Here is a 26,998-nt window from a genome sequence, read left to right on the forward strand (position 1 = left end):
TAATGTGTCAGTTATATACACCGGGCAATCGACGTGCTTCATCTACTCGTGCATCACTAAAACTGTATCCATCCTGTGCACTGTAGGTAGAAGCATGTCGCTGCAGATCCACGTTCGGAGACGGTGAGTCGGTAAGTTTAACTGCGAATGCAGAAGGAATTGGCCACTGCATGAGCCTCGAGATTCTTCATCGATTCAGAACCATGGATAGCGGGCGTATTAACTGACTTAGTTATTTTCCAACCCCTGAAACGGCAACCCCAGTCGATCCTCATCATCACCGGCGGTCCCTTCATCTCCTTCATCTGTCCAATTCCTTCCCACTTCTTCTTCTTCTTCTTCTTTTCTTGCATTGCTTCGCGCTGCACTGCGTTTCTCTTCTCTCTTTTCTTTTTCTTCTGCCCTCTTATCTTCCCACTGACTGGTCACAACTGCAATTCACTCCCCCCACTCCCTCCATCGTGGCTGCAGTCGCCGCTGCGGTGGCATATTTACGAACCTGATTGCTTCCCGCCCTGCAGGCGATCCTTCCTGGACTCTTGGTCGGCCTTCGTTGCTGCTACTGCTGCTGCTGCATCTATCGCCTTCGGCCCTTTTTTTCCCGCCTTCTTTTCGGTCGCTTTGGCTCGATTCATTCGACCAGTCTGTAGACGCTGATAATTGATTGAGCTATCTGATCTGAATCGCTACTTCAGGACGGTGTTTACATCCACTGTCCCTCCCCTTGGGGGTTTGTCGCTTTCCTCTTAATCCGCGCGCCTCCATCCTTTTATCATTCCTCCGCTTTATTCAAATCCTGCACCGTGTACCTGCTAGACATACTGCGTGACGAACTCGCCTGGTTAATTTTGCAACTTTACTTGTTTATCGGATCTCGCTAGCGACCCCGGTTACACGCCCCTCCTGTGCCTCCGCTGTTGGGCATTGTTATCCGGACCACCTCCCCCCCTCACTCCCCGTTTATCTTTCTCCGAGGATCGCGTCGTCCGCCCGCCGAAAATCTGGCGCGCAAAAAGTGTCGGTTCAGAATGCCTTTCTTTACTCGCGTTTTTCGCAGTAAGGATGCCAACACCCCCAAGAAGAACGCCAAAACCTCCGAGGTAGAAGATAAGGGTCCCGCAAAGCCCACATGGACAGACGCGTGGCAGCGAACCGAAGTTGGCCCAGAAGAAGTCCAGGAGCTGTTGCACGGATGCACTCAGGAATTGAAAGCACGAGGTAGGCCTCCATCGTGGCTGATGATCCACCCCCGCTCCCCTTGCCAAATTTAGTCCACCCCTGTGTGCATTCCTCGACTTGCTGATCCCTGCCTCCTTCTTCATTGACAGCTCTCCAAACTCCCTTCCTTCTTCTACCGTTCCGCCCAAGCTCCGACGCCAGCGCCGCACGCACCTTTATCCGTAACTATTTCAACCAGTCCGTGGAGAAAGGCTCCCCGGTGAACGGGGAAGCACTGGCACAAGATCTGCGGCTGTCGGACCCAATCGTGAGTGGCTTCAACCATATCCTGATTACTACCACGACTTGGTTCTTACTCTTCGCTTTCGATGGATATAGGTCATATGTAGTGTGTTGAAATGGTGCTGGAGCAGACTTCCAGGTGGTGTTGTGACCTGGGAAGCTTATGAATTGTTCAAGGTTGGCGAACAAGGTGCGACTATGAAGGCACCCTAGCTCCGATATAGACCAGCTGACCATTCCTAGACTCTCAGTTCGCTCGCGATGCGTTCTCCACTTTCATCCCGATCAGTGTTGATTCAGACGCCCGGGCAAAGATCATCACGGACTTCTTCGACCTGCTCGCTGCCGTTGCAGCACATGGTAAATCGAATGGTCTTGGTGGCCGCAAACTGTCTCGCTATGCTGGATGGTGGGCTTTTGACCACTCAGATACAGGCAGTGGCTTTGAAGCCGCCTACAAGAACTGGGCAAGGTATGTTGCGAAGACATATTTCGAAGAGAGGGCTCTGGAGGCTTACTCTTCCTTAGTGCGGCGGATGCGACAAGCCATCTGTTTTTTGCCTATCTACGCTCCTTGTCGCCAGAACCCCGCGGGATCAACTCCATCTCCTCCCTGCCTATTGCCCTCCAGAGCTTGATCCAGGGAACGGAATATCCACCGGAGACTCCTACTCTTCTTCAGGTTTCAACCACGAAGGTGGTGATGATTGTTGATACTGTCTCCCCCACGCCCTTTGCTCTGTTACGGCGCGCAAAGAACTTTGAATATAGGGACAGTGACCGGCACCTCCAGGAGTTTGCTGGCTTCGACGACCCTGTTCGCGCGCTCACTGACGAATGTCTCCGTGTACTGAAATCCATTGCCTCAACTAATCAGTCCGCAGCGACAGAGTCGGACACCACCACCCGAGATGAAGCCTCATGGTCCAGGTTCGAAGATTTTGGCTTTGGAGGCGCCCTTGAGTCGGATTCCAACAACGATGCAAACGCTTTCAGTCTACCCAGAAATGACTTCGGTAGCCTGAAATCCGCTCCCCAGTCCGGTACTGGAGATCTGGGCCGGCCCACGACCCCTTCTTGGGCGGATTTCATGTCCTCAGGCTTTGGGGACGAGACCGCTCTCAAAGGACCCGGTGGCCCCTTGCTGTTGCCTCCGGACAAGATTCTTCCTCCCTTGTCTACAGTCAGAGTTCAAAGCTCGCAGTCGCACAAACGCAGCTTGAACGATGAACCACTAACGGAGCCGGCTGAACTAGCAAGCATTACTACTCTGGATCTGGATGACTCTTTCTGGTGGGTTTGGATCAGCAGCTTGGCGGGCGAAGAACCGACTAACCGGAAAGCGGTATTCGGACGCTGCGCGTTACTCGAGACCATTATCAAAGATGCTAAGTGGCTGGTGCTGGAAGAACAAGTGAAGGGGGCCGCTCCTGAGCCTGATCCGGGTGCATATATTGCCGAGAAGAAGCGGTTCTTCGGCTTCTCTACTCGGAAGAAGGGTGTTACGCGCCGCAAGTCCTCGGCTAAGAAGGTCAGCTCAATGGAAGAATCCTACAAGCGGGCAGATAATCCGGCACCAACAAGTAAGACTAGTATCGCTCCGGATCAGCATGCCCGCATCCAGGCGGCTGCCGCTGCTCTTCAAAAGCGACACCGTGAGGAACAAGAAGCTGCCAACGCCAGAACCAATGTTCCCCAAGATGCGCGGTATTCCACCAAGACGAACTCCATCATGACTTTGCAGCCGTCGATCATGAATGAGGCATCCCAGGCTATGAAATGGGCGACCAATTATGACAAGAATACTTACCGCAGCGCCTACCTGAGCAACAGCCGTGCGGGCACAGGCTCTTTGGCAGACGACGTGAAAGAATCGACAGATGACCAGCCCAGCACTCCAACATCGCTAGCCCCGAGCACCGCCCGTCAGGCACCCCAGCCTCTGCCGAAGGACACCCCGGCCAGCTCCCCCAAACCCACAGTACCCAGAAAAGAGATCCCTGCTAGCGACCCTACTTCCAACGCTAGTCGGAATGGTAGCACCAGTGCTGCGGCTGAACTCTCGACGACAGAATCTCTTCCCAAGCAATCAATGGATTCAGATGAATCCAGGCAGAAGCTCAAGAAGAAGACGGGCAACACCGGATTCAAGAACATGTTCGGCACGATCAAAAAGAAGAGCGAGCCTGAACCTAAGCCACCAGTGAAGATCGCTCCCGCTGGAGGCTCGGCTGTTGCAGCAGCTCGTGCTGCCCTGGAGGATCGAGCGAGAGCAGCCCAGGAGCTTCCTATCCGCCCGGCAGCCAACACCACGTTGAAGAAGAAGCCTGTACCGCTGGCGCCAGCTGCAGAGATTACCAAGGCCAATGTAGAGGTCCCGAAATCTGATGTGGAGCCTGTTGCCGATAAGAAGGAACCTGAGCTTACTCCCGATGCTCAACCTTCCGTGGTGACTTCTAAAGTCCCCGAATCGCCGGACAATCAACCTAAGATTCGCCGCCAGGCCGAATACGACGCGCTCTCTCGTATTGACACGAAAGAGCGAGCCGCTGCCGACCAAGAATTCTCCCAATTCGACCAAGGCCCTCTAGTGGAACAGCCGGCTTTCGTCCCCGAATCGCCTGTTTCTGAAGAATTTACCGATGCTTCGGCGCATGCTCCGGGCGACGAGCCTGTCTCTCCACCCAAGCCGGTCCCATCCTCGTACGACCGTTGGGCTCAGATCCGCCAGAATGCTGCCGAGAGAGCCGCGCAGATGGAGGCTCGCAAGGAGAACGACTACACTAGCGACGACAACACGAGCGAAGAAGAGAGTAAGTCACACTTCCTTGCTTGTTGTATCTTTTTTACCGAAGCAAATCTCTAACATTTCTATGTAGGTTTTGAGACCCGCGCTGCTCGCATCAAGGCCAGAGTAGCCGAGCTGACTGGCAACATGCAAGCCGCCAGCCAGCCCTAGAATCCGCCCGTACACGTGATAACGTTTCCGTTATGCTATGCTTCCGGCCCGTAACCTTCTGCTGCTGTCTTTCTATCTTGGCTGTCTTTTCCGCACATATACCTCGCCGCGCATTTGATGTGATTTAGTTTTTACCTGTTCATACCAACAAACACCCTTTTAATTAATGTATTTTTCTGTCATCACTTTCCTGCTTGTATTGATCCTATTGAGTCTGGATGGATGTCAAGGTGTTTCTACGCGCATCCGATAATCATTCCCACTCGCGTTTAGTTTATTCATTCCCGAGTATGTGTTCGATGCAAGGTCCCCATTTCATGTGTCGTGAGACCAGGTCTGGTAAAATACTTGTTTGTTCCAGCAATCACATGACTTGCAGGCCACTCTGGTAGTTCGGTGCTCCAGGTCTCTTCCAAAACCAATTCTTATCCTACTTGTTTTGGGCGGTAGTTGAGCCATACTTTGGTCTTTCACCGGGAGTCTGTACTAGACCTTACTCGGGCATAGGTATCAGTACCATCACAGGTTGACTGTTTTAACGATGAGTACAGTACACGATATCTTTCCAGAAGGTGCAAGTAACGGCGTAACGGCCCCCGTGCATTGGAATCCCGCCTACTTGAGACAGAACTATGGTACCTCTCGACTCTACACGATATGTATGTGACTGAACCCTACCTACTCCGAAGGATCCCCCCACCTCTCGAGAAAGAACAGCAGCACACCCATAAACATCTTTCTATTCTTCCGTTTCAGTAGCGAAAACCCAATCAACATGAGACAAACAAAAAAAATCTATTACAAAATCTCTAAGGCGTGAAGACGTGAAGCATCCAAGCCTGACGTACGTCCATGCACAGAACGGTATATAGAAGTAGCACCAAAACAAAGATCATGGAGGAGTTAAACCTCATGTCCACCGGCGGTATATGGTTATCTTGTGCGAGAACAGGAGTTTTTGGACAAGAGGGGGAAGAGAAAGATGGGGCAAGAGTTAAATATATAATCGTATAGATCGTTGCGTATGTATCAATGCATGCCATTCCGGGGTTGGTTGCAAAATTGCTTTGGCTTCGATATGTGTAGAAGCAACAGGGTAAAAAACATTATGCATTAGGGGGTATTCGAAATGAAATCGTGGGTATATGTGTGAGATATGGCGACCGCGTTGAGAGGTCTTTGTACAGCATTTTGCCCGGGTCAACACTGCATCGATGTGTAAGATCTGTATGCGGGGGGAGCGCTTTAAAATTTGAGGGCATCTCAAGAGCCCCATAAGAGGTCATAGCACGTGGCGCATCCGTCGTGTGGCCTCGACAGCGACGAGGGCGCTGATCGCGCCGATGAATAGACAAATCGAGATAGCGTTGGGCCTGCTCTTGTCTAGATTCATCCACTGAGACGATTCCTGCGCGGAGTCGTCGCGCTTGGTGCTGCCCGGTTCGAAGATACTGAACACGATCCAGCTGATGAATGTGCCCACAAACTGCGGGAGGGTGGTGTATACATTCAACACGCCGAGGTAAATGCCCGCAAGCTCTCCCGTTGAAGGGACACTGGAGCCGCCGTCCTCCACGTCGCTGTCGCTGTCTGAATCGTGGTGGTTGAGTCGGAGGACGTCCATTTCCGTGTCCGTGGCTGTTCGATCGGCGAAGCTGCCCGAAAGAATACCCGAAGAAGTGATCATGGTCACTCGTGACGATGGAGACGGGTTCATGGCTAGTTTGTTGATTTCAACCCCCATGAAGGCGAAAGGAGCCCAGCAGCTGATGGCCCAAGGGATACCGCAGAGGGCAACCAAAAATGTCGCAAACGCGCGCGATCGTGCCAGGGGGGCGAAAACCATGGTGGCGGCAAACATGATGTGCGAAATTAACCACGTTGTCTGCAAATCCGGACGGACGCTGGGGACCTTCTTCAGTAGGGAAGCGATACCAGGAGGTGGTCGTGGTGTGAACCGGGGCCGTTTGTTGTCTGGTGGCTGTACGCAGAACGGTAGAAGTACAGCTCCAAAAAGAGTGATGGATGAGAAGACCACGAGGGATGAACTGCCAACACGACCAACCTCTCCTAGCATATCACTGGGGCGTACTGCATCTTTGGGAACTTCGTAGCGAAAGTATGTCTCACCAACCCAGGTCGTACTGTAGAATAGAAATGGGAACCAGCCTACATATTCCGGTCAGAATAGCATCTTCATGAATAGGGACAAAGTGTATCATACCAATCCAGGCCCAAAACTGAGCCCAGCAAATTGCCTGAATGCGCGGCGGCAATTCCATTGTTGTTTTCCACAACTGGGAGATCACCTGTAGCGCTCCGGCCTTATCATCAGAGTCCCTAGAAACCGGGTATCAGTAAGTGTAAGAATCTAGAGGTCGTGCCATGTCCTAAGTACCTTGCTGTGATCAGGACTCTCTCCTTCACCGCGTAGGATGTGACGGAAACTGCCGCTATTAGAGACAACGCAGCAAAGACCGTCATTTGCTTGAATTGCGTGTCACCAAAAGCAGTCCCAAAGATTCTGACAGTGTCAATTGAGCCGATCACGTAACCTATAAGCTGTCCAATGGCCGTCATCCGGGTTGCTGCTCAGTTTTAGTTTGCAGTCCTACCAGTGCAAGGAGAGGAGGCATACCCCATGCGGACCCAGTTTGTTGAAGCGGGATCGGCAACGTATCGACTATGAGACTGCGACAGCACGCTTGTACTGATTTGAGGTTAAACAAAGAAAGCCCAATGCAGGGTCAGTCAGCACATACCGACATTGATCGCAAAATCCACCGCGTAGATGCTCAGAACGGCAATGGCGATAGTAGCGCTTTTGGCCTAGGGAGATGTTAGACCGTGGAATGCCACCAGAAAGAAGAGGAAAGCTGATAAGTACCTTCTCGGCATCTTTGACGAACATCCTGACAATCTCCGTTGTCCATCCCAGCAGCAGTAGGCACATTGCGACCACCACCGACCCCACGATCATGAATGGTCTGCGCCGGCCCCATTTCGAGCGAGACCGGTCAGCGATCACACCAATAAGCGGCTGGATGATCAACCCGGAAAGCGGACCAGCGATCCAGACCAGCGAGGTCTTGGACTTCGTGAGGCCGAGCTGAAGCAGATACGGCGTGCAATCTATCGCACGAACGAGTCAGAAACGCTTGCCAGGATTTGTTTTTTTTTTTTTTTTTGTTTTTTTCCATGTAAATGGGAATGGTTCACGTACAAGTCATCTCAATGCCCCATGTAAATCTGCGAGCGACAAGAAGCAAGTCAGATAAATTGCTGTATTCCCTCTTCCGAGCGGACGGAAATGGCACGGAGAACGGTTCCTGAGGGAAGGGGGGAAACACTCACTGTAAGCCCAGCAGACTGAAAGTCAAAAGCACCATGCGCACCCATTCTCTTCGGCCTCGGATTGAGGGAGATCCCACCCATCTTGCAGCTTGTGGCATCCTGCAAATTCGAATGCGCGCATGCACTTGACGCCCGGTGCTCTACCAATTTGTACCGCTTTCCATGAACCAGCGTTGGTTCGCCCGCTCACTCACTCCGTGCCTGAGATCGGACCGCGAGCAATGTCGTCGAGACAATCCTCCAAACTGTCGCGTGGGGTGAATATATATCCTTCGAGGCTGGAATAATCGATCGAAACAAGCACTGAGGTCTACCTCAAAGAGAGAAAGAAAAATGGCAGTGGTTGGAGAAATGAGGTTGGTTGTCGCACGGTTTCTGGTCGTTTTAAAAATAGCCGGAAAGGGTTCGTTCGTCCTGCGTAGTAGTATTCCAAGTGCGGAGCTCCGGCAAAAATGTATGAGTAGCAGGTATGGAGTATAGCTGCGGGGAAAGAGGGTCGTGGTCTAATGCGCGATATGCCGTCAATGGAAATTTAGTTCTGTGGTAATGTACTGGATTCGAGTTTGGCTAAGAAGCATCGGAAATTGGGGAGAGAGCAAAAAGGAGAGAAGAAAAGGGACAAGATGAGAGAAACACAAAAGAGAATGAGAGAGAAAAAAGAGAAGGAGAAAGAAGACGAAGCCCCGGGCTGTTCAGGGCAAAGCAAGAAAGACGCGGCAGGACAGGCAAGACGACGCATGCGGGCCCCCGGCCCGTCGTGGTGGGTGGTCTGGTCTGGTCTGGTCTTATCGGCTCCCAGAGAAGAGAGACCCACTCCCACTGCTGCTACTATTCATATATCACCGAGTGAACTGCCAGGCCCAGAGCAGAGCAAGGCACGCGACCTGGAGGGATTTAATTGCACCCCTGGAGGTCTGGGCACCCACCCCGCTGGGCATCCTCCGGGCACTGCTGCACAACTTAACGAAGTAAGTTACATACTCTCTCCTTTTCCAGCTTCTCTCTCTACGCGGCATAGACAGAATGGATAATGGCCCTTAACCCTTCTTGGTTAAGGGCTCAACCATCATGGCGATTGACAGCTGTGTTAAATTATGATCCTCATACCATTAGTGGGGTTTTCCTTGGCCGTTCCAGGGTCCATCTCTGAGTTCGTCTCAGGAACGGTTTGATTCTCAGGAGCCTCTTGTTGGGCGGAAGAGTGCGGAAGACTGGGAACATTTATTCTGTACCGAAGATGCTCCCTTGCCGCTACTCAATTGCCCAGTTAGGCAATGAATGATTCCGTTCGCTTAGCGATCCGAAGCGTGGTATGCAGTCTACCTGCCAGTAGATATGCATCCGTACAGCTTGGATCTAGAACCTGGATGGGATGCGGGAATGTTATCGCGTTTAATCAACTCTATTGCCTTCGCCAGCATTCCTACGATTCTGCGACAGCCATCCTGAACCACGCCATGCCATCTCTAAACACCACGCCATGACCAGACCAGACTCATATGATTCGTAACGTGCTCTGCATTCGTTTCTAAGAAATAGAAGGGGTTGTAAACAGTAACTCCAGTCATTGCCCGACCGACCGATGAACAGTACCGTTAAGCTTGCATTCCTGTCATATCAACCCACATGTCCGGTCTTGCCGTAGATCTCGCCCCATAGCATTAACATTTTTTTTTTCATAACTTAGTCTGACATTTTACTTCATTCGTTAGACCCCTTTTCAACTTGAGGCGGTCCTAATGGCTATGCCATGATTTACAACCGGTTGGGGGTAGAGGTCAAGGGCCACTGGTAGCCAGCGGCATCGCTGAATTTGTAGCCGAAAGAGGCCGTGAAGTCATCCAGAACAGCGGGTCCACGGGATCCTGGATTAACTGTCAGCGATCGCACGGCGAAGTTACCGATTCAATGGGTACACATACCGTAGGGGTATTCCATGGGGATGATCTCCTTGTTGTCGTCAAGGTAGTGTAGAAGAGGGGTGAAGATTCTCCAGCTAGCATCCAATTCATCGTCACGGACGAAGTTGGAGTGGTCGCCCTTCAAGGCGTCGAGGATCAGGGACTCGTAGGCTTCGGGGATCTTGAGGTCGGAGAAGCGGCGACGGTAGGTGAGGTCGAGCTCGGTCACCACAGTCTGCATGGACAGACCAGGCAACTTGGAGTTCATCTTGATGTAGACGGACTCGTTGGGCTGGACACGGATAACGAGCTCGTTGCGGGGAATGTCCTTGAAGATTCCAGACGTGACGTCACGGAACTGGATACGGATCTCGGTCTTCTGCTCGTTCAAGGCTGCAGAAGGTTAGTCTACCGGCTCGAGAATCCGACACTCGCTATCAATACGGGCGTACCTTTTCCGGCCTTCAGGATGAAAGGAACGCCATCCCATCTCTCGTTCTTGATGTAGGCAACCATGGCGCAGAAGGTGGGGCAACGAGAGTCCTGGGGGACGGTCTCATCCTCCTTGTAGGCGGGCTTGCTGCCGTCCAGCGACTTTCCGTACTGACCGATGATGACGTTCTTGGGCTCAATGGCGTCCATTGCGCGGAGAACACGGACCTGGGATGGAGTTAGTCATGGAGTCCGATGCGAGTGAGAAAGACGCTTACCTTCTCGTCACGGATATCCTCAGCAGAGAAGGAGATAGGGCGCTCCATAGCGAGCAGGGTCAAGACCTGCAGAAGGTGGTTTTGCATCACATCACGGATGATACCGAACTCATCGAAGTAACCGCCACGACCCTCAGTGCCGAAAGGCTCCTTGAAAGTGATCTAACCCGCAAAATCTTAGCGACTGACAAAGACCAGCGAAACCCGCAGAACATCATACCTGAACGTTATCAATGTGGTGGCGGTTCCATGTGGCGTTGAAGAATTCGTTTCCGAAGCGCATGATGAGGATGTTCTTGACCATCTCCTTACCCAGGTAGTGGTCGATACGGAAGATCTCCTCCTCCTTCCAGTTGGGGTCGAGGGCCTTCTGGAGGTCGCGCGAGCTCTGCAGGTCCTTACCGAAGGGCTTCTCAACCTATAGCACAACACCAAACATGTGAGTGGTTGTTCGTCGATCACGATTGTGGCATGGGTGACTCACGATGATGCGAGCAACGCCGCTCTTGGGGTAGCAGTTGCGCTTCAACTGGTCGGAGACGGTGGTGAAGACACTGGGGGGAAGTGCCATGTAGAAGATTCTGTTCTGCTCCTTCTGGCCTTTCTCCACCTCCTCGAGGTGCTTGTTGAGGTTGATGAAAGAGTCATCCTTGTCGTACTGGCCGGAGATGTAGCTGCAGAACTGGCAGAAGCTATCCAGTTGCTCTTCGATTTCCTTGGTGGGAGTCTTGATGTATGAGCGCACACGTCTCAGATATTCTTCGTGATCCATGTTTGTCCGGGCATAGCCGACGATCTTGATGCCCTTGGGCAGGAACTTGTTGCGGTACTACAGGCGCGGTTAGAATCCAGGACAATTTCGGCAGCAGCCTTGAAATGGTCATGGTCAACATACGAGGCCGAAGAGCGCGGGGAACTAAGGTAATTGTCAGCTTCAACATCCGTCTTCGATGCATCATCTTTATCAGTTCTGCTTTCTCGCACGCGGAGTGACTCACAGTCTTCTTCTTCGCAAGATCTCCGGATGCACCTAGTACTACAATGACGGTGTCATCTTTGAGTTCGGCGTTGCTGCGTTCGAAGTCCATATTAGCTTCTCAAGTCGGCAGGGACTGGCTGATAATTGCAAGGATCTGATGTCTGTCGATTGGAGAAAATTACGTAGAATCGGGAAACGGCAGAAAATGACAGAAAAAAGGGCAAATTCAACGGAATCTTTGATCTTGATCACGAATTGGTAGGAAACGCGATCGCGGGACTGGGGAGAGGGGAAAGGTAGAAGCGGGGCGGGTTGGTAGATGAGTGTTTGGCAACCGGCCCGGTAGTAAGAAGTTGGTGGTGGTGGTGGTGGTGGTGGTTTTGGTGGTGGGTGAAGTTCACATAGCAGTAGTTGGGCGGTGGACAAGGAGGGAACGGAGGAAACGGAGGAGGGGGAAGAGGAAGGAGGGGTGTGATGTCAGCGAGGGAATAGACTCGCAGTAGTACTACTCACCCAGCGCTCTGGCGTTCCTCAGTGCGGGCTATCGTGCTGGCCATTGTTCTTTGGATGGTGGGGTTGTTGAGTAGGTATAGAATGGGAGAGTAGATAGGTGTAAATAAATCACAGAGAGAGAGCGAAGAAGAGGAGGAAATGAGAGGGTTGGAAAATAGAAATCAAAGGGTTTAATGGAAATTTCCCAACAATTCCGGCGGAGCAAGTACTTTTTAAGAGCGTGAGGGCTCGAGTAGCGTAAGATGGCCGGAGGGGGAGCTGCTGCTGTTCTGCTTCTTGCTGGAACAAGCGCAGAAAGGTGGGCGGGCGCAAAGCAATCGAGCCCGGGTGGGGCACTTGTTCTTTCCACTACGTCGATGCTGCGCTGCCGCGGGACCCCGTGAGGGTGAGGGTGAGGGTAAGAAGAAGTGAGACTGTAAGGTAAATTATTCAAGTCAATTCGTTTTCAGGAATTGATTGATCTGATTGATTATTCTTCTTTTTCTCCTCAATTAATCAATCCTCTCCGTCTTACTCTCGGACATGAAAGATCGTCGTCGTTCGGTAAATTCTCTTCTCGTGTGCTTCTCCTTGGAGTAGGAAATTCTGTCCGCTTTATAGTTGATTTATTCCATCTGTTCCAACAAACCTCCCGCTCCGGTCCAGTTCCCACCCTGTAGCAATGACTCTCGAGATTATATCATTGCTTGGTAACATGAACATACTCTGAAGTTGAGTTGGAATACAGAGATACAAGAAATTCCCGACCGTTCCGCTCAGAAGCCCCATCAGCACTATTATAGCTCTACCACCAGAAGCAAAAGAAAAAAGCCACACTTGCTCTCAACCCATTTGGATGAATCTGGGGAATGATTGACCCTCCACTCAAATTCCATACCTGGAGGCGGATGAAGCTCGAATAGAAAGCACATCTTCGAGTCACATGGGGCACACCCCGCGTTCATCATGATCCAATAGTTCGTTTGGCCCCCTCCAACTTCGATCTGACATGCCTCTTTGTTTCTACCCGTATCCCTTCTGGACGGAGAAGCATGCGTTTACGAGAGCTTCCTCCCGGATCCCGTCGTCGTACATGAAATGTATATCGGCGGGGCGTTGGATGAAGACCGGGTGGAGCTTCCAGCCATGCAGGTCAGCTTCAATACTAGGGGACCTGTCCTGCTAAGATAGGTAACAATGGATCGTATTCAGCCCGGCGCATCCCAACCACAGGACAAGATCATGGCAATCTATCTACTCGTCCTGTTCGTTACAGGACGACATGGTGGGGATACAATCCGAGAGAATCCCGCCTACATAAAGCTTGCGCCTGCCCCTCTTTTCATCTCAATTTCAATCCCCATTTTACATGCTAGTGAAAGATTTCAACCGTTTTGCAGCACTGTGCTGATAACTGCATTGAGCCGATGATCAGGCTATTCCACAACCGCAACCGTATAGATCGCGCCAGAAGCTGCAGCGAAGGGCTATTGGTTGCCGGGGGTTGCGGTAAACCAGCTGAGACTGTGAGACTCCTGAATCCGCGTCTCCGGTGACCAGCGTCGTGGGGTTCGATCGGCGAATTTGTCATCCAGAAAAAGGATGATACGGATTTAATTTTCCCGTGAAATGGGCGTAGTGTAGCAGGAACAGTGAATCAAACCGAACTTTCGGCCCAGTCGAGTCCGGAGATGGTGCTAGGATGCCGAGTCAGGGCTGGATTGGCTTGCGGAGTATTATACTCCCTTATCACACACCTACTGTGAGATGGATGTACTTCGATCGCCGTCGCATTCCCGCCTCACTATTGAACCACATGCTCGTTGTTTCTGTCAGTATTTTATGCGTTTGCATCTGTTACTCGACCTGTATACTACTTTCTGTGATGTTGACGCCCAAGGCAAGCACCTTGAAGATGAAATGGCGTGCTTGAAAGGAGAGGACATCATGTCAGGTTCGTTGCCGATTGCTGGTGGGGCTAAGGTACGCTTTATTTCCAAATGAGTGTCCCGGTCTGATCGGTTTGGAGGAAGTCATCCTCCCCCGTTTTAAGTCCGCATACCCTCATAGGCCCATACATCCAATCCACCGGGGACAAATGTTGCGCTACCCTGGCAGCAGCAGATAAAAGGCCATGCTAAAGCTCCAGATACAGTGACTAGGCACCGCGACCTGTTCTTGGAACTGAAAAGGGACCTTGTTGGGTAATCCAAGGAGATAAGCTCATGCATGCCGAAACTCCAAGTTATTGTTGCTGCTGCTACTGCTGCCGCTCCCTGCAGTCTGAAAATGCAAGTGCGGGATAATGTGTCCCAGTCACTTACGTTCAGTCTGGTGATATCCGATGGGGCCAATTGCCGTCACCGGTGGAAAGAATTCAACAAACTGTTTTGTCAGCTTGGGAGTCCGGGACGCTCTGGAGCTTCCTCCGCTGTACGGAGTATCAACCGGCGGAAAGACTCTAGAGGGGGAGGGGCAGGTCTTTCGGACCACAGTAGGCCGGCGGCAAAATAACCGGGTGGGGAGCGGAAGTTTGAAAGAATGTCAAACTGATCATGAATGATAATGATGACGATGGAATACGGAGGACGGACGGACACTCCCACTAGTCTAATCAACGGAGTCCATCTCTCGGATCCTGGAGAAACCAGTTTTTCCGACGTATGCCGAAAGCAGACTAGGGCACTCTGCTGCGGCTTGGCACGTTTGCACCCATCCTCCCCCATATCACGGGACTTTGCCTTGCCCTGGGCGGTCGGACTCGCTAAGCGTCCCAATTGGGGTTAGGGCGAGCCGCACCGAACACACCTCGCAAATTGTGGCCTTGTGCGTCGTCCCGTAACCGATTGAAGCGACGACAACCACGACAACCCGGACGACTTTTTGCGGGTCATTTCTGCCTTCCTTCGACTTCGTTTGCGTTGCCCGCTGTTGCTCAGAGAAACGCCGCCAGAATGCCTTCGGAAAACGGTAACAGACGTGAGTCCATCTCCGGTTTTTTTTATGATATGATGCCGCCACACTGTTTTGATATGGGGGATATGGAGTCGGAATTGGGGGAGCGCGGTGCTGGGAGATTCATCTTGGGCGAAACCGAAAGCTAACCTGATTCTTTGCGACCACTAGTCTATGTCAAGTAAGTAGCCAACACATCGTTGAATTGTCGAATCGCGCAAAGATGTCCCGGATATATCGTCATGGTCGAATTTACGCCGAAGATTTTGAGACGGGTCGAAGCGCGATGGCATGCAATAAGGGCAGTCGGGTTAATACGAATTTCTGCAATAGGGGTCGCCACCTGAGCTTCCAGCGCTCCAAGCGTGCTGTCAACTGCAACACCAGGTACCGATCCACCCACCACCGGAATATCGACGTCGGAAACAATGGGAATCTGACATCTTGGGAAATATAGTCTGATCCAGATCGACGGTGTCACCAACACCGAGGCTGCCAACTTCTACCTCGGCAAGAAGGTCGCTTTCGTCTACCGGGCCAAGCGTGAGGTCCGTGGCTCCAACATCCGGGTCATCTGGGGCAAGGTCACCCGCCCTCACGGTACGTGAAACGAATCAACCATATTCCGCGAAGAGGGCGACACAGTCGAGATACGCGCAGCAAGCAAGAGAATCAGATGCTGCGGTGTTTTAGGAACGAGGCCACTAACAAGGTCGATGAATAGGCAACTCCGGTGTTGTCCGCGCTCAGTTCCGCCACAACCTCCCCCCCAAGTCCCTCGGCGCCACCGTCCGTGTCATGCTCTACCCCTCCAACATCTAAATGACGCCCTTTTTTTCGATATGATGGTTGGCACTCCGGATCTTATTTCGCGCAGACAGTCGGGCAAGGAGTCGACGGTATGAGCCGATGTTGAGATGGAGTTGGCGGGTTGGTAATGTTCGTGGGAGAGGCAGGGCCGGTTAGCCCTACGAAACTAAATTAAAAGAACTTCTTTCTTCTTTTTTCCAGCATGGTGACCTACCGGACCATTGGCATATAGACGAAGGGCTCGGTCCAGTTTCCGTACTGGTGAGCTCTCGGTGTGCCTTGGCCGGCAGCATGGCTTTCCCCCACCTCCCATGTACCTGACGCTCATAAACAACACAATCCATACCATTTCAACACCACGGGCCTTTCAATTCAGTTTTGAGTTTCGGGTAGTTCCGACCGTATCAGGAGAGAGATCTGGCGACGGAGACGGCTTTTTTTGGGTTCACTGGGCACCTTCGGTCAAACATGTGTCACCACTTAGAGCAGTTGCTCCACATTCGAGATTCCCATATGCAACAACAACCGCCGATCTCAACTACATGCCGTATCCCCGATATCCCAATTAATTCACACGCAAGGACGATGTTCTCAGAGCTCAGCCTGCGGGAATATGCCATGCCTGTTTCGTAGCTAGCAACTCTGATACCATCGATGCGCAAGGGCAAGACTCTTCAGGTGTCGAACTCCATCTCCCACCATTGCCCTGCCCGGTTCAACCCAAAAACCACAATCAGCTCCTGACGAGGCTCCGGCTGCTCTTATTGCCTTCTTCCCTGGAGTCTACGCAGGCCTGGCGTGTTTGTTGTCTCCTGTTGCACGGCATATTAGCTCAAGCACATGATAATAGAGACAAATGCGGTAATCTAGAGCGGAATAAACACAACCCAGCTCAACCCCTCCGCATTGTCCGAGACTCCCGGATTGTAGTTTCCGCTCTCCTACCTTCATCTGCTCTGATACCACCCACGATTCACACTCTTATACCCACTCCCGACAAGGTGTAATATAGCCATGGGGTTCGAACAACGGGTCTCAAATGTTCGGTTAATCGGCTGTTTTTAGTGGCAAAATAAGCATTGCAACGCGCTCGGCTATGGGAAGAAATATGCTCTTGAGCATGCTACTGAAACACCAGTTCGATCTCTAGAAGTTTTCTTGTTGTTGTGGTTATGGTTGTGGTGAGACTAAAGCATCATCCATGTAAACTTTTCTGAGGCAGGCAACTGGGCCTTTTTCCAAAAGCATACGGGACAGTGCATACCAGACAAGAGAAGCTAATGCATTTGTTCAAAGCTTACGGAGGGCGGCGGCTGCATCTATAGTTGAAGAGGTGTATGACCAAATAATTTCTATGACTGGGTTCTGGGATGAGAGTTCGGTGGCAATAATCATACATGACTCTGGCACAGATCGTTACTCCGCGTAGCAGTACATCATGATACAACCAACCTAGGAACACTCTTTCCATCATGAGCTGGGCTTTCCCATACCCGCCGCCTTCCCGAGAACCCATTCGACTACTAACTTCAATACAGCACAACCCTTCGCGCTCAATCCATAACCATAGCCCCTTTCCCTCGCGCCGGTGCAGCTGTCATAAACAGAATCTCTTCTGTCATGTCTCAAGTAGTACCGTTCGCCGACTGCATCTCACCGAATTTACCCAGATCCTAAGCACAGACACGTCGCCATGTATACCGAACCACCTCGGATGGCCCATCGAAAGCGGGCAGTCTGGGATTTAGGGATGTCGCGAATGTATATTTCCCCAAGAGAATGGACATTAACATATATCGCCGGTTCCCCAGTCTTGGGAATCTAAAAAGATACTGAAACTAGGGATGTTGACCTTACGGAGATCGGCCTCGCCAGACTTGAGACAGGCAGGGCACTCGGCGGGAATGGGGGCAGATACTGCGACTTCTGCAGATTGCGTTCTAACTCACTCAATAAAGATCGGGCTTTGCTGTGGGATATGTCCTACGCTTCTCCGTTTTGTATAGCTGCCGGTCTTCATCGGGGCAAGGTTCGGTGATTGGTGAAATCATTTCGTCAAGATGATCGGAATTCAGGATGGACATATTGAAACTTGAATCAGTGTTGGGGACATGGGGAGGGTTATATTAGAGTCCAGATCCGAGTAGTCCGTCAGAGCAAGGCACGTTCATATCAGATTAGTGGAGTGTATTGCAACTCCTCGTTAGAACAACGGCATCGGGAACGCAACGTTCGTTATTTCAAAAGTGTCGGTATAGCGGAGATCGGCAGCAGGACAAGGGGATCGGTAACCGAGGTATAGGTATGCAGCTACAGTAAGTAGCTACTCTGGCAACAGGAGTATTAACTTGATTAAGCAAGGTATGGTGAAACAACGATGTCGTTCTAACGTGGTTTGATTGATTGATTGTGGATCTCCTCGGATCGCGGGCGGGCGGAGTGCCAGCTCTCTATACGCAATGTCTCTGTTGTTCAATTCGAGTGCGTAGGTCGGAGGAAGTATTTGGAGGAAGGCGGTAAAATAGACTTATGACGATAAGCGAGACTGTGGAGATGTTAAGGACACCAATATAATTCATCCTGCACCTAAGAGAGAGAGATATATGTTCATTACATCGGAGCATGCATAAGAATCGGGATTGGCAGGTCCTGTCGATCGACGGCCGCGTAATTACACCGAGGTTGATGAGATAGAAGATCAATTGTCCGGAAACAAGACTGCGAGAACCGTTCACAGATTAAAGAGACTCCCTTGCAGGGGAGCGTTGGTTGGAATTTAGTGAGTAAATAAGAAGAATTAAAGTAAGCGCCATCCCCGCCCCAGCGTGACCCACTGCAGGAAGAATGATGGGGATCGGCACGATCTCGTCAACCGCGCGGCTTGGTGATGGCTGCTACCGAGGAGAAGAACCATTCTGGAAGGATCTATCCATCAAAGTGGAATGTCTTAGCCTGACCTTGCTTGGACCTTCATACTACTGTACCGTACCATCCAGCTTTTCTTTTCTATCTCTGGAGTTGTCTTCACGTTTCTTCGAATGAGGCTGTTAGAGAGAAAAAACTCATTGCAGCGAGGCATGACCCCACCACTATCGTTCAGCAACATCTTGTTTCCTGATTAGAGATGCTGTCAGTCAGTCTCCATACTATTGATTGAAGGGGCTGGGTTTGTGTGGCGTTGTCTCAGAAGGGTAGCAAGTATGGCTGGCACACAGCAGCTGAGTGGGTGGGAAGTGATGTTGGCGAGCTGCAGTCCGACCTGCGACAACCAGCATTGTCTTCTCGAGCCACTTGAGATGGCGACAGGCAGACATATTCCAAGTTTTCATGCCAGGCCAATTGGAAGCCGACGGAGCAGAATAGTTGACTAGTGCGCGTTCCGCGACTTTAGTTAGTGAGCAGTCGTGTAGTGTGGATGGACAAAGATTTTCTCTTCCTGCTTTGCATGGCTTGTCTCCAAAAACCGGACTGGATCAGATCATGTCCGTCGTATCGGCATACGGGAAAAGCAAGACCAGTAAGCAACTAAGGAGCAAAAAGGCTAAGCGTGGCCTGAGTCCCGACCAAAAATAAACCATGGTCGGGAGTTCCGTCTGGAACTGATAAGTATGTACGAGGAAGAAGAAATGGCCGACTGGTTCGTGGGTGATGAGTAAAAAAAAAAAAAAAAAAACCCTTAAGGCAGAGAGCGGCCCTCAAATTTGAGTCAGAATGATGTCGATGGTAATTAGATGATTGATCTTCCATGCTTACTTTCGACGCGAGTCTGGAATTGTCGACTGAATTCGGCATTGATGATGTGCGCACCAGCAGGGGTCGATCAGGCGGCAAGAGAATGTACTGTACTCAGTACAATCCATCCATCCATGACTGACAGCGAATCTGTGATTTGTGATGATCTCGACCAGGTTCGTCCCTGGGGGGATACGGTGACACATGGTGCCAGTCCTAGTCCATGGATCTGAAGCCAACGAGAGTCTTCCAGACGGTGGTTGGGCCCCTTTCTGCCCTAGTGATTGGCCGATCATGACCAGGGGAGGGGAAAGCTGGCGTAACACTGGGCTAAGTATCCGGTTCTTCCTGGTTTGTGAAGATATCCGATGGTCCCAAGGATAAGTTCAATCCCCAATTCAAGCTGGGCCTCATCTTTCTTTAACCGGGGCAAAACTGGCGATGCAGGTGGCTGAGTATGCAATACTCCAATTGACAGACTGTGATTCAGTTGAGCCCAGTCCAGAGTGTTGAGCGGATGGTCAATGGAGTGATGCAGGTAGTGATAGTAGTACTAGTAAGTAGTAGTGGTGATGGTGATGGTGGTGGACAGACACTTGATCGAAGCTTTTTGGGGTAGATAAGAAAGAGAAGTTGTGCACTTGGCAGCATTCATTCATCCATTCATTATGAAAGGATTATCCCAGACGGTCAACATTGGATCTTACCACTCACTATTCACCCACCTTACCCACCCACTCACACCCACACCCACGCACACATACGAGTATTAGAGTACTAGGTATTAATAGAGACAAACAAGTGTTGCAGAGAAAAAAAGAAGATCCGGTGATCCTCCCCAGTGGTCCGCTCTCCATCTGATAGGCAGAGGCTCAATTTGGCCATTCATCGGGTCCCAGACTCCCAGACTCCCAGGAAGTGATCCCCTCTTAATTGCGTGGCGCCTGTCGTCAACACCACTGGCCACTTCTCAAGTCAAATACCTTCAATGACCCTCCCTCCATGGTCGCTGGACTTTGACTTCTGATTTCTTCAGTTACTTCTTGTTGACCTTCGTTTGAAGACTTGTTGAACTCTTCTCCCCCTATCCATCCTGCATATAACTCCCTCCATTATCCCCCCGCCCCTCAACAGACCTACCACATACTACTTTGGCACCGGCGTCATTTTCCCTACTGTCGATCGCTGTGTGACGACCACAATCGCTTGACTTGTGTGCTCTGACAGAATCATCACTTTACAAAAGAACTCACTGTCTTGTCTGTGGGGTCCTCGGTAGTTCAACATACGTACCTTCACTGCTAGCCTTAAAAAGCGACGGTCTCCACCATTTCGCTCGTTGATGCTACTTGACGCTACTTGAAGCTACCAAATCCTGGTTCGCATCGCCGTCGTTCTTCTGTCATTGTAAGAGACGAGACAACAACTAAACCACAATACTATCAAATCAATTCGTCGGCCGCAGAAGCTCCTGTTCGAGAACGTGTATAGAGGTTCGACTCCCTCCGCAGTCTGCAACGTGATCCATAAGAAAAGTGGTCTCAATACCCCACGTTCTGGTCGCTCGTTCCTCTCGTTGGCTGGACTGAGTCGTGCAGCTCTGAAACCGCGATCAAAAACGTCCGACAATTACAGAAAGGCAGAAATCGTTGCCAGCGATCATCGTTCAATCCTTGGCAATTTCCCACCTGGATCGTGCTTGCGCTCCACACCCGCCCGCCATAGCTAAGACAGCGCGCTGCGAAAACCTGCTGCAGTTGTTGGTTATCAGGCGCTAAAGCAGGAGTCCCCGACGATAAATAACCATGGCCACCTCCCAGTCGGTCGCGCCTCCCAGGCATAATCGGGGTTACAGTTTTAGTGGGAAGTCGAATAAGTCTCAGCAGTCGGGCCATTCCAGCAAGAAAATCCAAATCACTGAATCCGCCGAAGAGAAGCATCGCCGTCAACTACATTCTAAAGCCGATCCGATGGTTGCTATGAGCGAAGCCCAGCCTAGTACGTCTCTACCTGGAAATTTCCCCTTATCGCAGTTCCTGGCCAGCTCTACTTCCCCGACAATTCTCCTTTTTGGTTTCTTCCTACCATTCTATTCCCAACACTGTTTACCCACTTTTGCCAGGTTCCCACGTCGCTCGGGTGGCTTTGCGCAAACCTTCCCGACTAACTATGTTTCCTAGATACGGTTGCCCTCGAAGAGTCGACGCTGGGTTCCTTGCGGACTATGCAGCACAAGGACCAGTACGGCAATGTCATTAGTACGTTTGGCCTCCCTTCAATGTCTCAGATGTATTCATTCATGCGGGAGAGCCTCTGAACTGACCGTTTCCCCCTTCTCTTTCCTGAAATAGCTGATCCCGACCTTTCGAATCCCACGCGCCCGCGATTTGAGCGCCCGCTTGATACTATCCGTTCCTTCGAAGCTGCGATCTATGGAACATACAGCAGTAGGCCTGTGTCGTACGCAAGGACAGGTGAGTCTCTCCCCCTTACTCCGGCAGGCTGATTCCGGCATCAAATTAATGATACCCAGCAGAGGAATCAACACCCGCGACGCCAGAGTACAGCCGACGGGGAAGCTACGGAGGTACGACTCGTTCACTCCCTCACCTACCAGGAGGCATGCGCCTCGCATTGTCAACGTGCTGGTCTGCCAATGGCGAAGTTTCACTGTGCTAATTGAGGGTCACTACAGCGCCCAACGGAGGGTATTCCAGCAGAGCTCACTACGACCAGAATGGCTACCACAACAGCCGAGGCACCTATTCGCGACCGGACAGCTACGTGGAGAACGGCAACGGCCAAGCCGACAACTACTACCCCTACAATCATGGCGGCGGCGGCCGACCGCGACCACGCCACCAAGCGCGGATGAACACCGAACAGAGCGGATTTTCGCAGCACGCATACCAAAAGTCATACGACAACGTGACTGCTGCATCTGGCTCGGGCTCAGGCAGCAACGGCGAGACCTGGGCCAATTCGACAGACCCAAGCTCGGTCAACAGCTCGATCGATCAGTTCCACCAGCAGCAGCAGCAACAACAACAACAACAGCCGCAGCAGCAGATGGCCGAGAGCTACGGGTTCCAAGGGTTCGGCGCGGGTCCCAATTTCGAAAATGGTCAGCCCGCCGCCGCCGGTGGACGCATCAACTTTGGCAGCAGTAATCCTCCAGCCGTTGATCCCAACGCCGGGGGCCCCGTCGGAGGTGGACCACCGCCCACGGCGGCGAACGCCCGTCGTCATCTGCGCAAAGCGACCAACGACACCGAGACGAGCAATGATTCGAAGCGAAAGAGCTGGTTCAAACGTCGCTTCAGCAAGAACTAAACCAACCCCCCGATTCGACGATCCTGGTGATCGCCCCCTCTCTCACACGCCCGTCGTCCTTTTCTTCCTCGTCCTTTTCTTCTCGCCTCCTTTTTTTTCATACTTGTATGGGTGTACGGGTGTACTACAGTCAAAACTGGCGTTCATACGGAGATTCCCCCCAACACCTTCATTCCTTTTACTACAACATCCTTTCTTCGCGCTGAGCACAACACTGGGATTATCGGAGTGGGTTGTGTATCTTCTCTTGTGGGGTTGGATTCGTTCTTGTTTCGAGTTCGCTCGTGTAATTACTCTTTCTTTCTTTCATTTCCCTTTCGCATGAGGTTGATGGGTTGATGAGACCATGATACACGGAATGCCTTGCTCTCCTTTTATGATATTTGATGGAACCCCCTTTACCCCACTGCTGTTTCCTCCAATCAATTTCTGATGTTGTCCCGATACCAATGGCGAATCTACCGATCCTCTTTAATGAATGGACAAAAGAACCGAGAGCTTGGTTTCATTCGACTCAATCTTTACGTTTGTTCTTGATTGTGCTGTTGTCATTATACCTATTATAGACGGTGTATAGGAAGTACATTGCAAGATTTGCCAGAAAATGGACTAATTATTACCAACACTACCTCCTCTCCATCCAATATCTTACTCGTAATTGTAAACGACCAAACAACCAAACAAACCAGGGAATCAAAAGAAAAATCCAAGCCCAAGACAGAAGAAGACAACCCACCGCAGCAACCACCTCCATAAATACCATCCCCCCTTTCTTTCAGAGAAAACCCCACCCAGTGATTTTGTGGGCGATTCACTTCCGCCCAAAAATCTTATACTTCAATTTATCCGCCAACCCCTCATACTGATCATGCCGGTGCTGATGCTTCTTCTCCTTCTCCTTGCGGTGTTCCTCGTCGAGATGCACGTTGCCTTGTCCGCCGCGCTACACCCGCCCAGCCCAGTCACAAAAAGAATCAGCATTCACTTTCTGGCATAAGAATCTTTGTCTGGATTTTGGGGTTTGGGTTTCGGGTTCCGGGTTTCGAGTTTTGGAAAGGGTGGATGGGGAGGGGAGGGGGGGGGGGCAAAACATACACCAGTATGATAATCCCCATCGACGGACTGCCGGATCGCCAGCTCGGGGATCATTTCCGCGTCGTGCGGCACCTTCGAGGTGGGACGGACGTGCGGGGAGCCGATGTTGCCTGCTCCGCCGCGCTTTTGGGCCTGGTGTTAGATTTGGGTTTGGATTGCTGGGGGTTGGAGCCGGGCAGAGGGGCAGAGGGGCAGAGGGTGTGGGTGTGGCTTACACCGGCGGAGTAGGCGCCGTCGCCTTGGTCGCCGTAGACGCCTTCACGGATGATGGCGGCGTCGACGTATCTATATTTATTCAACGGGTTGTAGTTAGGGGGTTTGTTTGAGCCGGGGGTTTGGGGGCTGGATGCAGGGTGGTTTTACTCGGTTGAGTCGGCGCCGATGTTGCCTTGGCCTGGGTTGTTGTTAGTATGAATGTAGTGGATGAGTCGGGATTGGTGCGGTGGTGCGGTGGGTGGAGGGAGGGAGGGAGATAAGGATGAGGTTGGGATGCGAGCCTCGGGGCGGATTGCGTACCTCCTCGGCCGTGCGAGACAATGGGATCGTGTTCGCCCATTTCGCTTTCTAGCCCGTAGGGAATTGCGCTGTGTGTTTCGGGGTCTGGTGTCTGGGAACTGGGCGGTTAGTTTGAGTTGTCTGATGGCGATTGCGCGATAGCGGGATGCGATGCGACGTGATGGAGGGCACAGATTGGGCGCAATGTTGGAGGGGGGAGGTTGACATACCTTGTAGATTGAAAAAAGAGTCGTCTTTGAAGTAGAGACTGTGCAATCTCTGTGCGTGCTTCAATATGCAGGGAACCGAAAGAGAATGTGCCCGGATTATGGTGGCGGGATGGAGGTTCGTCTCAATATATAATAGCTCGTGTCGCAACGGATTACGGATGCTGCCCTAGTGCTTTGTCGGGCTGAGCCACCGCGCCTTCGGAGGGTTCGAGATGACTCTCTCGCTTCCGAGGTCAAGGGACCGTGGAAAACTTAATCTCTTCTAGTGTCAGTCCCACCTAAAGGGCTGCAGGACCAGGCGTCTTTCCCATCGGCTAATGATTGAGCGAACTGGAAGTTACTTTACTCACATCCGTAGTGGTCGTATCTCCAGCCATGCGCGGCCAGGGGAGATGACGTCTTGATACTGATAAGATGTTCCTCCGGGTTTGATTGGTTCCATGTGTGACTAAAGCGGGTTTGTCCGCCGATAAGGCCTCAGGCGCAGATTGCCCTCCTGCCCCTGTTTTTTTATCACCGGCCTCGGTGCTTGCTGCTGATCCAGCCACAAGTGCAAATAATCTCATCATTGTACGGAAATGCTGACTACCCCTTCTCGGAGATAACTACAGTACGTTGTGTAGGGACTAACAAAGTGCATACAAAACAGAGAAGACCATTGAAAGTGGCCAAAGCATCTACTCACCACTACTTCTTCTCCGCAGCTGGGCCTCCGCCGGTCGTCGGCAGACCCATGAAGATCTTGAACGAATCGTAACTGTCACAAGTTAGCTCCCGTCTGAGAAAAGATCGACTGTGATGGTCATGAGGTAACACGTACATCATCCACTGAAGTCCGGTCTATACGTGGTATGCTGTCAGTCAGAATCCCCAAGGTTGGAGAAGGATGACTTACCAAGGTGCCGATCATGACAATACGGACGGGAAGACCGTTCCAGAGGCCGCGGAATCCAATGTCCTTATAGATGCGACTCATCGCAGCACCGAAAGCTTCGCCAGGCTGACGGTTGGCATTCAGCTTGCTGACCATCACATCGGCGGGGTGCGACACAAGTGCGCAAAGGATACCAGCCAGGTAGCCACCAGTGAAGGCCACGGTAGTCTGGGCACCCTTGTTGTAGTCGGACTTCTGGCCGGGCAGGTAATTGTAGATCATCTCAACGATGGTCTCAAAGGAGGCGAACTTCATCATGGTGTACGGAATTTGACGCCCCCACAACGGATAGAGACCCTTGTATAGACTGAATAGGTCAGCGATTACCTTGCGACCATATGGCAGATATAGGATGCTACTCACCCAGCCACGCCCTCTTTAGAGACCACGTTGTTGATGCCGGTGAACGTCGACCGGATGTCCGGAGGAATGGTTGTCTGCATACGTACTTTGATGGCCTCAAACGGACAGAGGGCTACGTCAGCGATAAGCTCTGCAGACGCACTGGCAGCCAGGTACAAAGAAGTCTTCCATCGAGTCGCGTTTTCCACGCCTACAAGGTCACTGTAGAACTTCTTGAAGTACTCATAGCCACCGTACTTGAATGCACCTTGGGCCTTTCAACGAGTCAGTAAGAAAGGGTGAGTGCACGGACACCCACGCTTACGCTGTAACCAAAGAAGGTTGGTCCCCAGCCAGTAAATACTCCTCGCAATCCTTCTGCCCCACGAATTGTGCGAAATGCCTCTAGATTGCTCTTGTACAGGAGCGGATCGACCTGACGGCGACACTTGATCAAGTCAAGAGGGGTCACAGCGGTGTGGGTCAGACCCTATGCACGGGGCAACTATTAGTACCTTAAGGATCGTATACACTCTAACATAAGATTATCCCATGCATGGTCTGATACTCACGCAGGCAAGCAGTCCACCGACAGTGCAAGCCGCATAGTATTTGGGAGTCCATGGTTCAATCTTGCCTGTCTTGGCTTGAGCCTTCTGGCTTGCAAGGTCGAGCTCTCGAGTCGCTTCCTTAGCCAGCGCGTCTGCTTTCTTCTTTGTTTCTTCAATCACGCTCCAGGCAGGAAATGGCTCTCGCTTCTGCATTTCCGGCGCTGCCGACGGCTGAGGGTGCGAGCTGGATTGTCCCAGTGGATGCTGAGAGGAAAAGGCTTGCGCGATCACGCCTTCAGTTGGAAACATGATGGCTAGGATAACTCAGTCGCGCTGGAAAGCATGTTAGGGTAATTCACAGTGAAAAGTGTGATGGCTGATGGACAAAACTCCAGAAAGCTGGACTGACAGGCTCCTTATCTATGAGTGTCTACAACCGATCCCCACTATCAGCGGTGGAGATAGAGCGGAGTTAAGAGAGTATGGAAGAATTGATCGACGGCAAGCTTGGAACCCTTTGCTTTGAGTCACCAGGCACGACGAGAGCTGAAAACAGAAAGCTTTGACCACGGAAAGTGTGGAGCTTCAGTGATGTCTTCCGGATGGAAGGGTTCGAGGAATGGGGAAAGGAAGTGATGACAATGAGGGGGTGGAAGATGGGCGGC

The 26,998-nt window shown here is 51.6% G+C and overlaps 8 protein-coding genes across 8 annotated transcripts; 4 read left to right on the forward strand and 4 right to left on the reverse strand.

Annotated features, from left to right (window-relative positions):
* Window positions 1-978: 978 nt before the first annotated feature.
* Window positions 979-4,920, forward strand: BO82DRAFT_356164 (morphogenesis protein). Its single transcript, XM_025635647.1, has 6 exons — window positions 979-1,218; window positions 1,329-1,486; window positions 1,558-1,651; window positions 1,705-1,933; window positions 1,990-4,274; window positions 4,341-4,920. Exons 1-6 carry the CDS (start codon window positions 1,029-1,031, stop codon window positions 4,418-4,420), a joined length of 3,036 nt encoding a protein of 1,011 aa, XP_025489940.1. The 5' UTR covers window positions 979-1,028; the 3' UTR covers window positions 4,421-4,920.
* A 662-nt stretch (window positions 4,921-5,582) lies between these two features.
* On the reverse strand, window positions 5,583-8,089 carry BO82DRAFT_127003 (putative sucrose transporter). The gene is made up of 8 exons (XM_025629941.1): window positions 7,775-8,089; window positions 7,644-7,669; window positions 7,308-7,552; window positions 7,183-7,249; window positions 7,059-7,130; window positions 6,819-7,008; window positions 6,645-6,760; window positions 5,583-6,589 (listed from the first exon to the last, which is right to left on the reverse strand). Exons 1-8 carry the CDS (start codon window positions 7,870-7,872, stop codon window positions 5,703-5,705), a joined length of 1,701 nt encoding a protein of 566 aa, XP_025489941.1. The 5' UTR covers window positions 7,873-8,089; the 3' UTR covers window positions 5,583-5,702.
* Window positions 8,090-9,209: 1,120 nt separating this feature from the next.
* BO82DRAFT_356166 (glucose-6-phosphate dehydrogenase) lies at window positions 9,210-11,957 on the reverse strand. The gene is made up of 8 exons (XM_025635648.1): window positions 11,384-11,957; window positions 11,281-11,301; window positions 10,870-11,214; window positions 10,606-10,803; window positions 10,386-10,547; window positions 10,128-10,335; window positions 9,697-10,068; window positions 9,210-9,639 (listed from the first exon to the last, which is right to left on the reverse strand). Exons 1-8 carry the CDS (start codon window positions 11,471-11,473, stop codon window positions 9,530-9,532), a joined length of 1,506 nt encoding a protein of 501 aa, XP_025489942.1. The 5' UTR covers window positions 11,474-11,957; the 3' UTR covers window positions 9,210-9,529.
* Window positions 11,958-13,973: 2,016 nt separating this feature from the next.
* BO82DRAFT_127383 (uncharacterized protein) lies at window positions 13,974-14,505 on the forward strand. The gene has a single exon (XM_025629942.1). The coding sequence runs from the start codon at window positions 14,086-14,088 to the stop codon at window positions 14,368-14,370; it is 285 nt and encodes a 94-aa protein (XP_025489943.1). The 5' UTR covers window positions 13,974-14,085; the 3' UTR covers window positions 14,371-14,505.
* Window positions 14,506-14,810: 305 nt separating this feature from the next.
* BO82DRAFT_366581 (60S ribosomal protein eL33) lies at window positions 14,811-15,633 on the forward strand (the record flags this gene model as incomplete). Its single annotated transcript, XM_025637047.1, has 5 exons — window positions 14,811-14,835; window positions 14,983-14,992; window positions 15,145-15,198; window positions 15,269-15,411; window positions 15,536-15,633. 5 exons carry the CDS (start codon window positions 14,811-14,813, stop codon window positions 15,631-15,633), a joined length of 330 nt encoding a protein of 109 aa, XP_025489944.1.
* Window positions 15,634-21,158: 5,525 nt separating this feature from the next.
* BO82DRAFT_404053 (uncharacterized protein) lies at window positions 21,159-22,686 on the forward strand (the record flags this gene model as incomplete). The annotated part of the gene is made up of 5 exons (XM_025639418.1): window positions 21,159-21,351; window positions 21,534-21,611; window positions 21,705-21,827; window positions 21,887-21,940; window positions 22,049-22,686. 5 exons carry the CDS (start codon window positions 21,159-21,161, stop codon window positions 22,684-22,686), a joined length of 1,086 nt encoding a protein of 361 aa, XP_025489945.1.
* Window positions 22,687-23,227: 541 nt separating this feature from the next.
* BO82DRAFT_339788 (DUF3602 domain-containing protein) lies at window positions 23,228-24,768 on the reverse strand. The gene is made up of 6 exons (XM_025633489.1): window positions 24,507-24,768; window positions 24,298-24,388; window positions 24,145-24,175; window positions 23,997-24,066; window positions 23,782-23,904; window positions 23,228-23,629 (listed from the first exon to the last, which is right to left on the reverse strand). The coding sequence occupies exons 2-6, from the start codon at window positions 24,335-24,337 to the stop codon at window positions 23,498-23,500; spliced, it is 396 nt and encodes a 131-aa protein (XP_025489946.1). The 5' UTR covers window positions 24,338-24,388; window positions 24,507-24,768; the 3' UTR covers window positions 23,228-23,497.
* Window positions 24,769-24,926: 158 nt separating this feature from the next.
* BO82DRAFT_356169 (putative mitochondrial phosphate carrier protein) lies at window positions 24,927-26,955 on the reverse strand. Its single transcript, XM_025635649.1, has 7 exons — window positions 26,743-26,955; window positions 26,355-26,666; window positions 26,108-26,272; window positions 25,804-26,057; window positions 25,402-25,747; window positions 25,327-25,346; window positions 24,927-25,263 (listed from the first exon to the last, which is right to left on the reverse strand). The coding sequence occupies exons 2-7, from the start codon at window positions 26,640-26,642 to the stop codon at window positions 25,194-25,196; spliced, it is 1,143 nt and encodes a 380-aa protein (XP_025489947.1). The 5' UTR covers window positions 26,643-26,666; window positions 26,743-26,955; the 3' UTR covers window positions 24,927-25,193.
* Window positions 26,956-26,998: the final 43 nt, after the last annotated feature.

Source organism: Aspergillus uvarum (assembly GCF_003184745.1).
Source record: "Aspergillus uvarum CBS 121591 unplaced genomic scaffold BO82scaffold_43, whole genome shotgun sequence".
NCBI lineage: Eukaryota > Fungi > Ascomycota > Eurotiomycetes > Eurotiales > Aspergillaceae > Aspergillus > Aspergillus uvarum.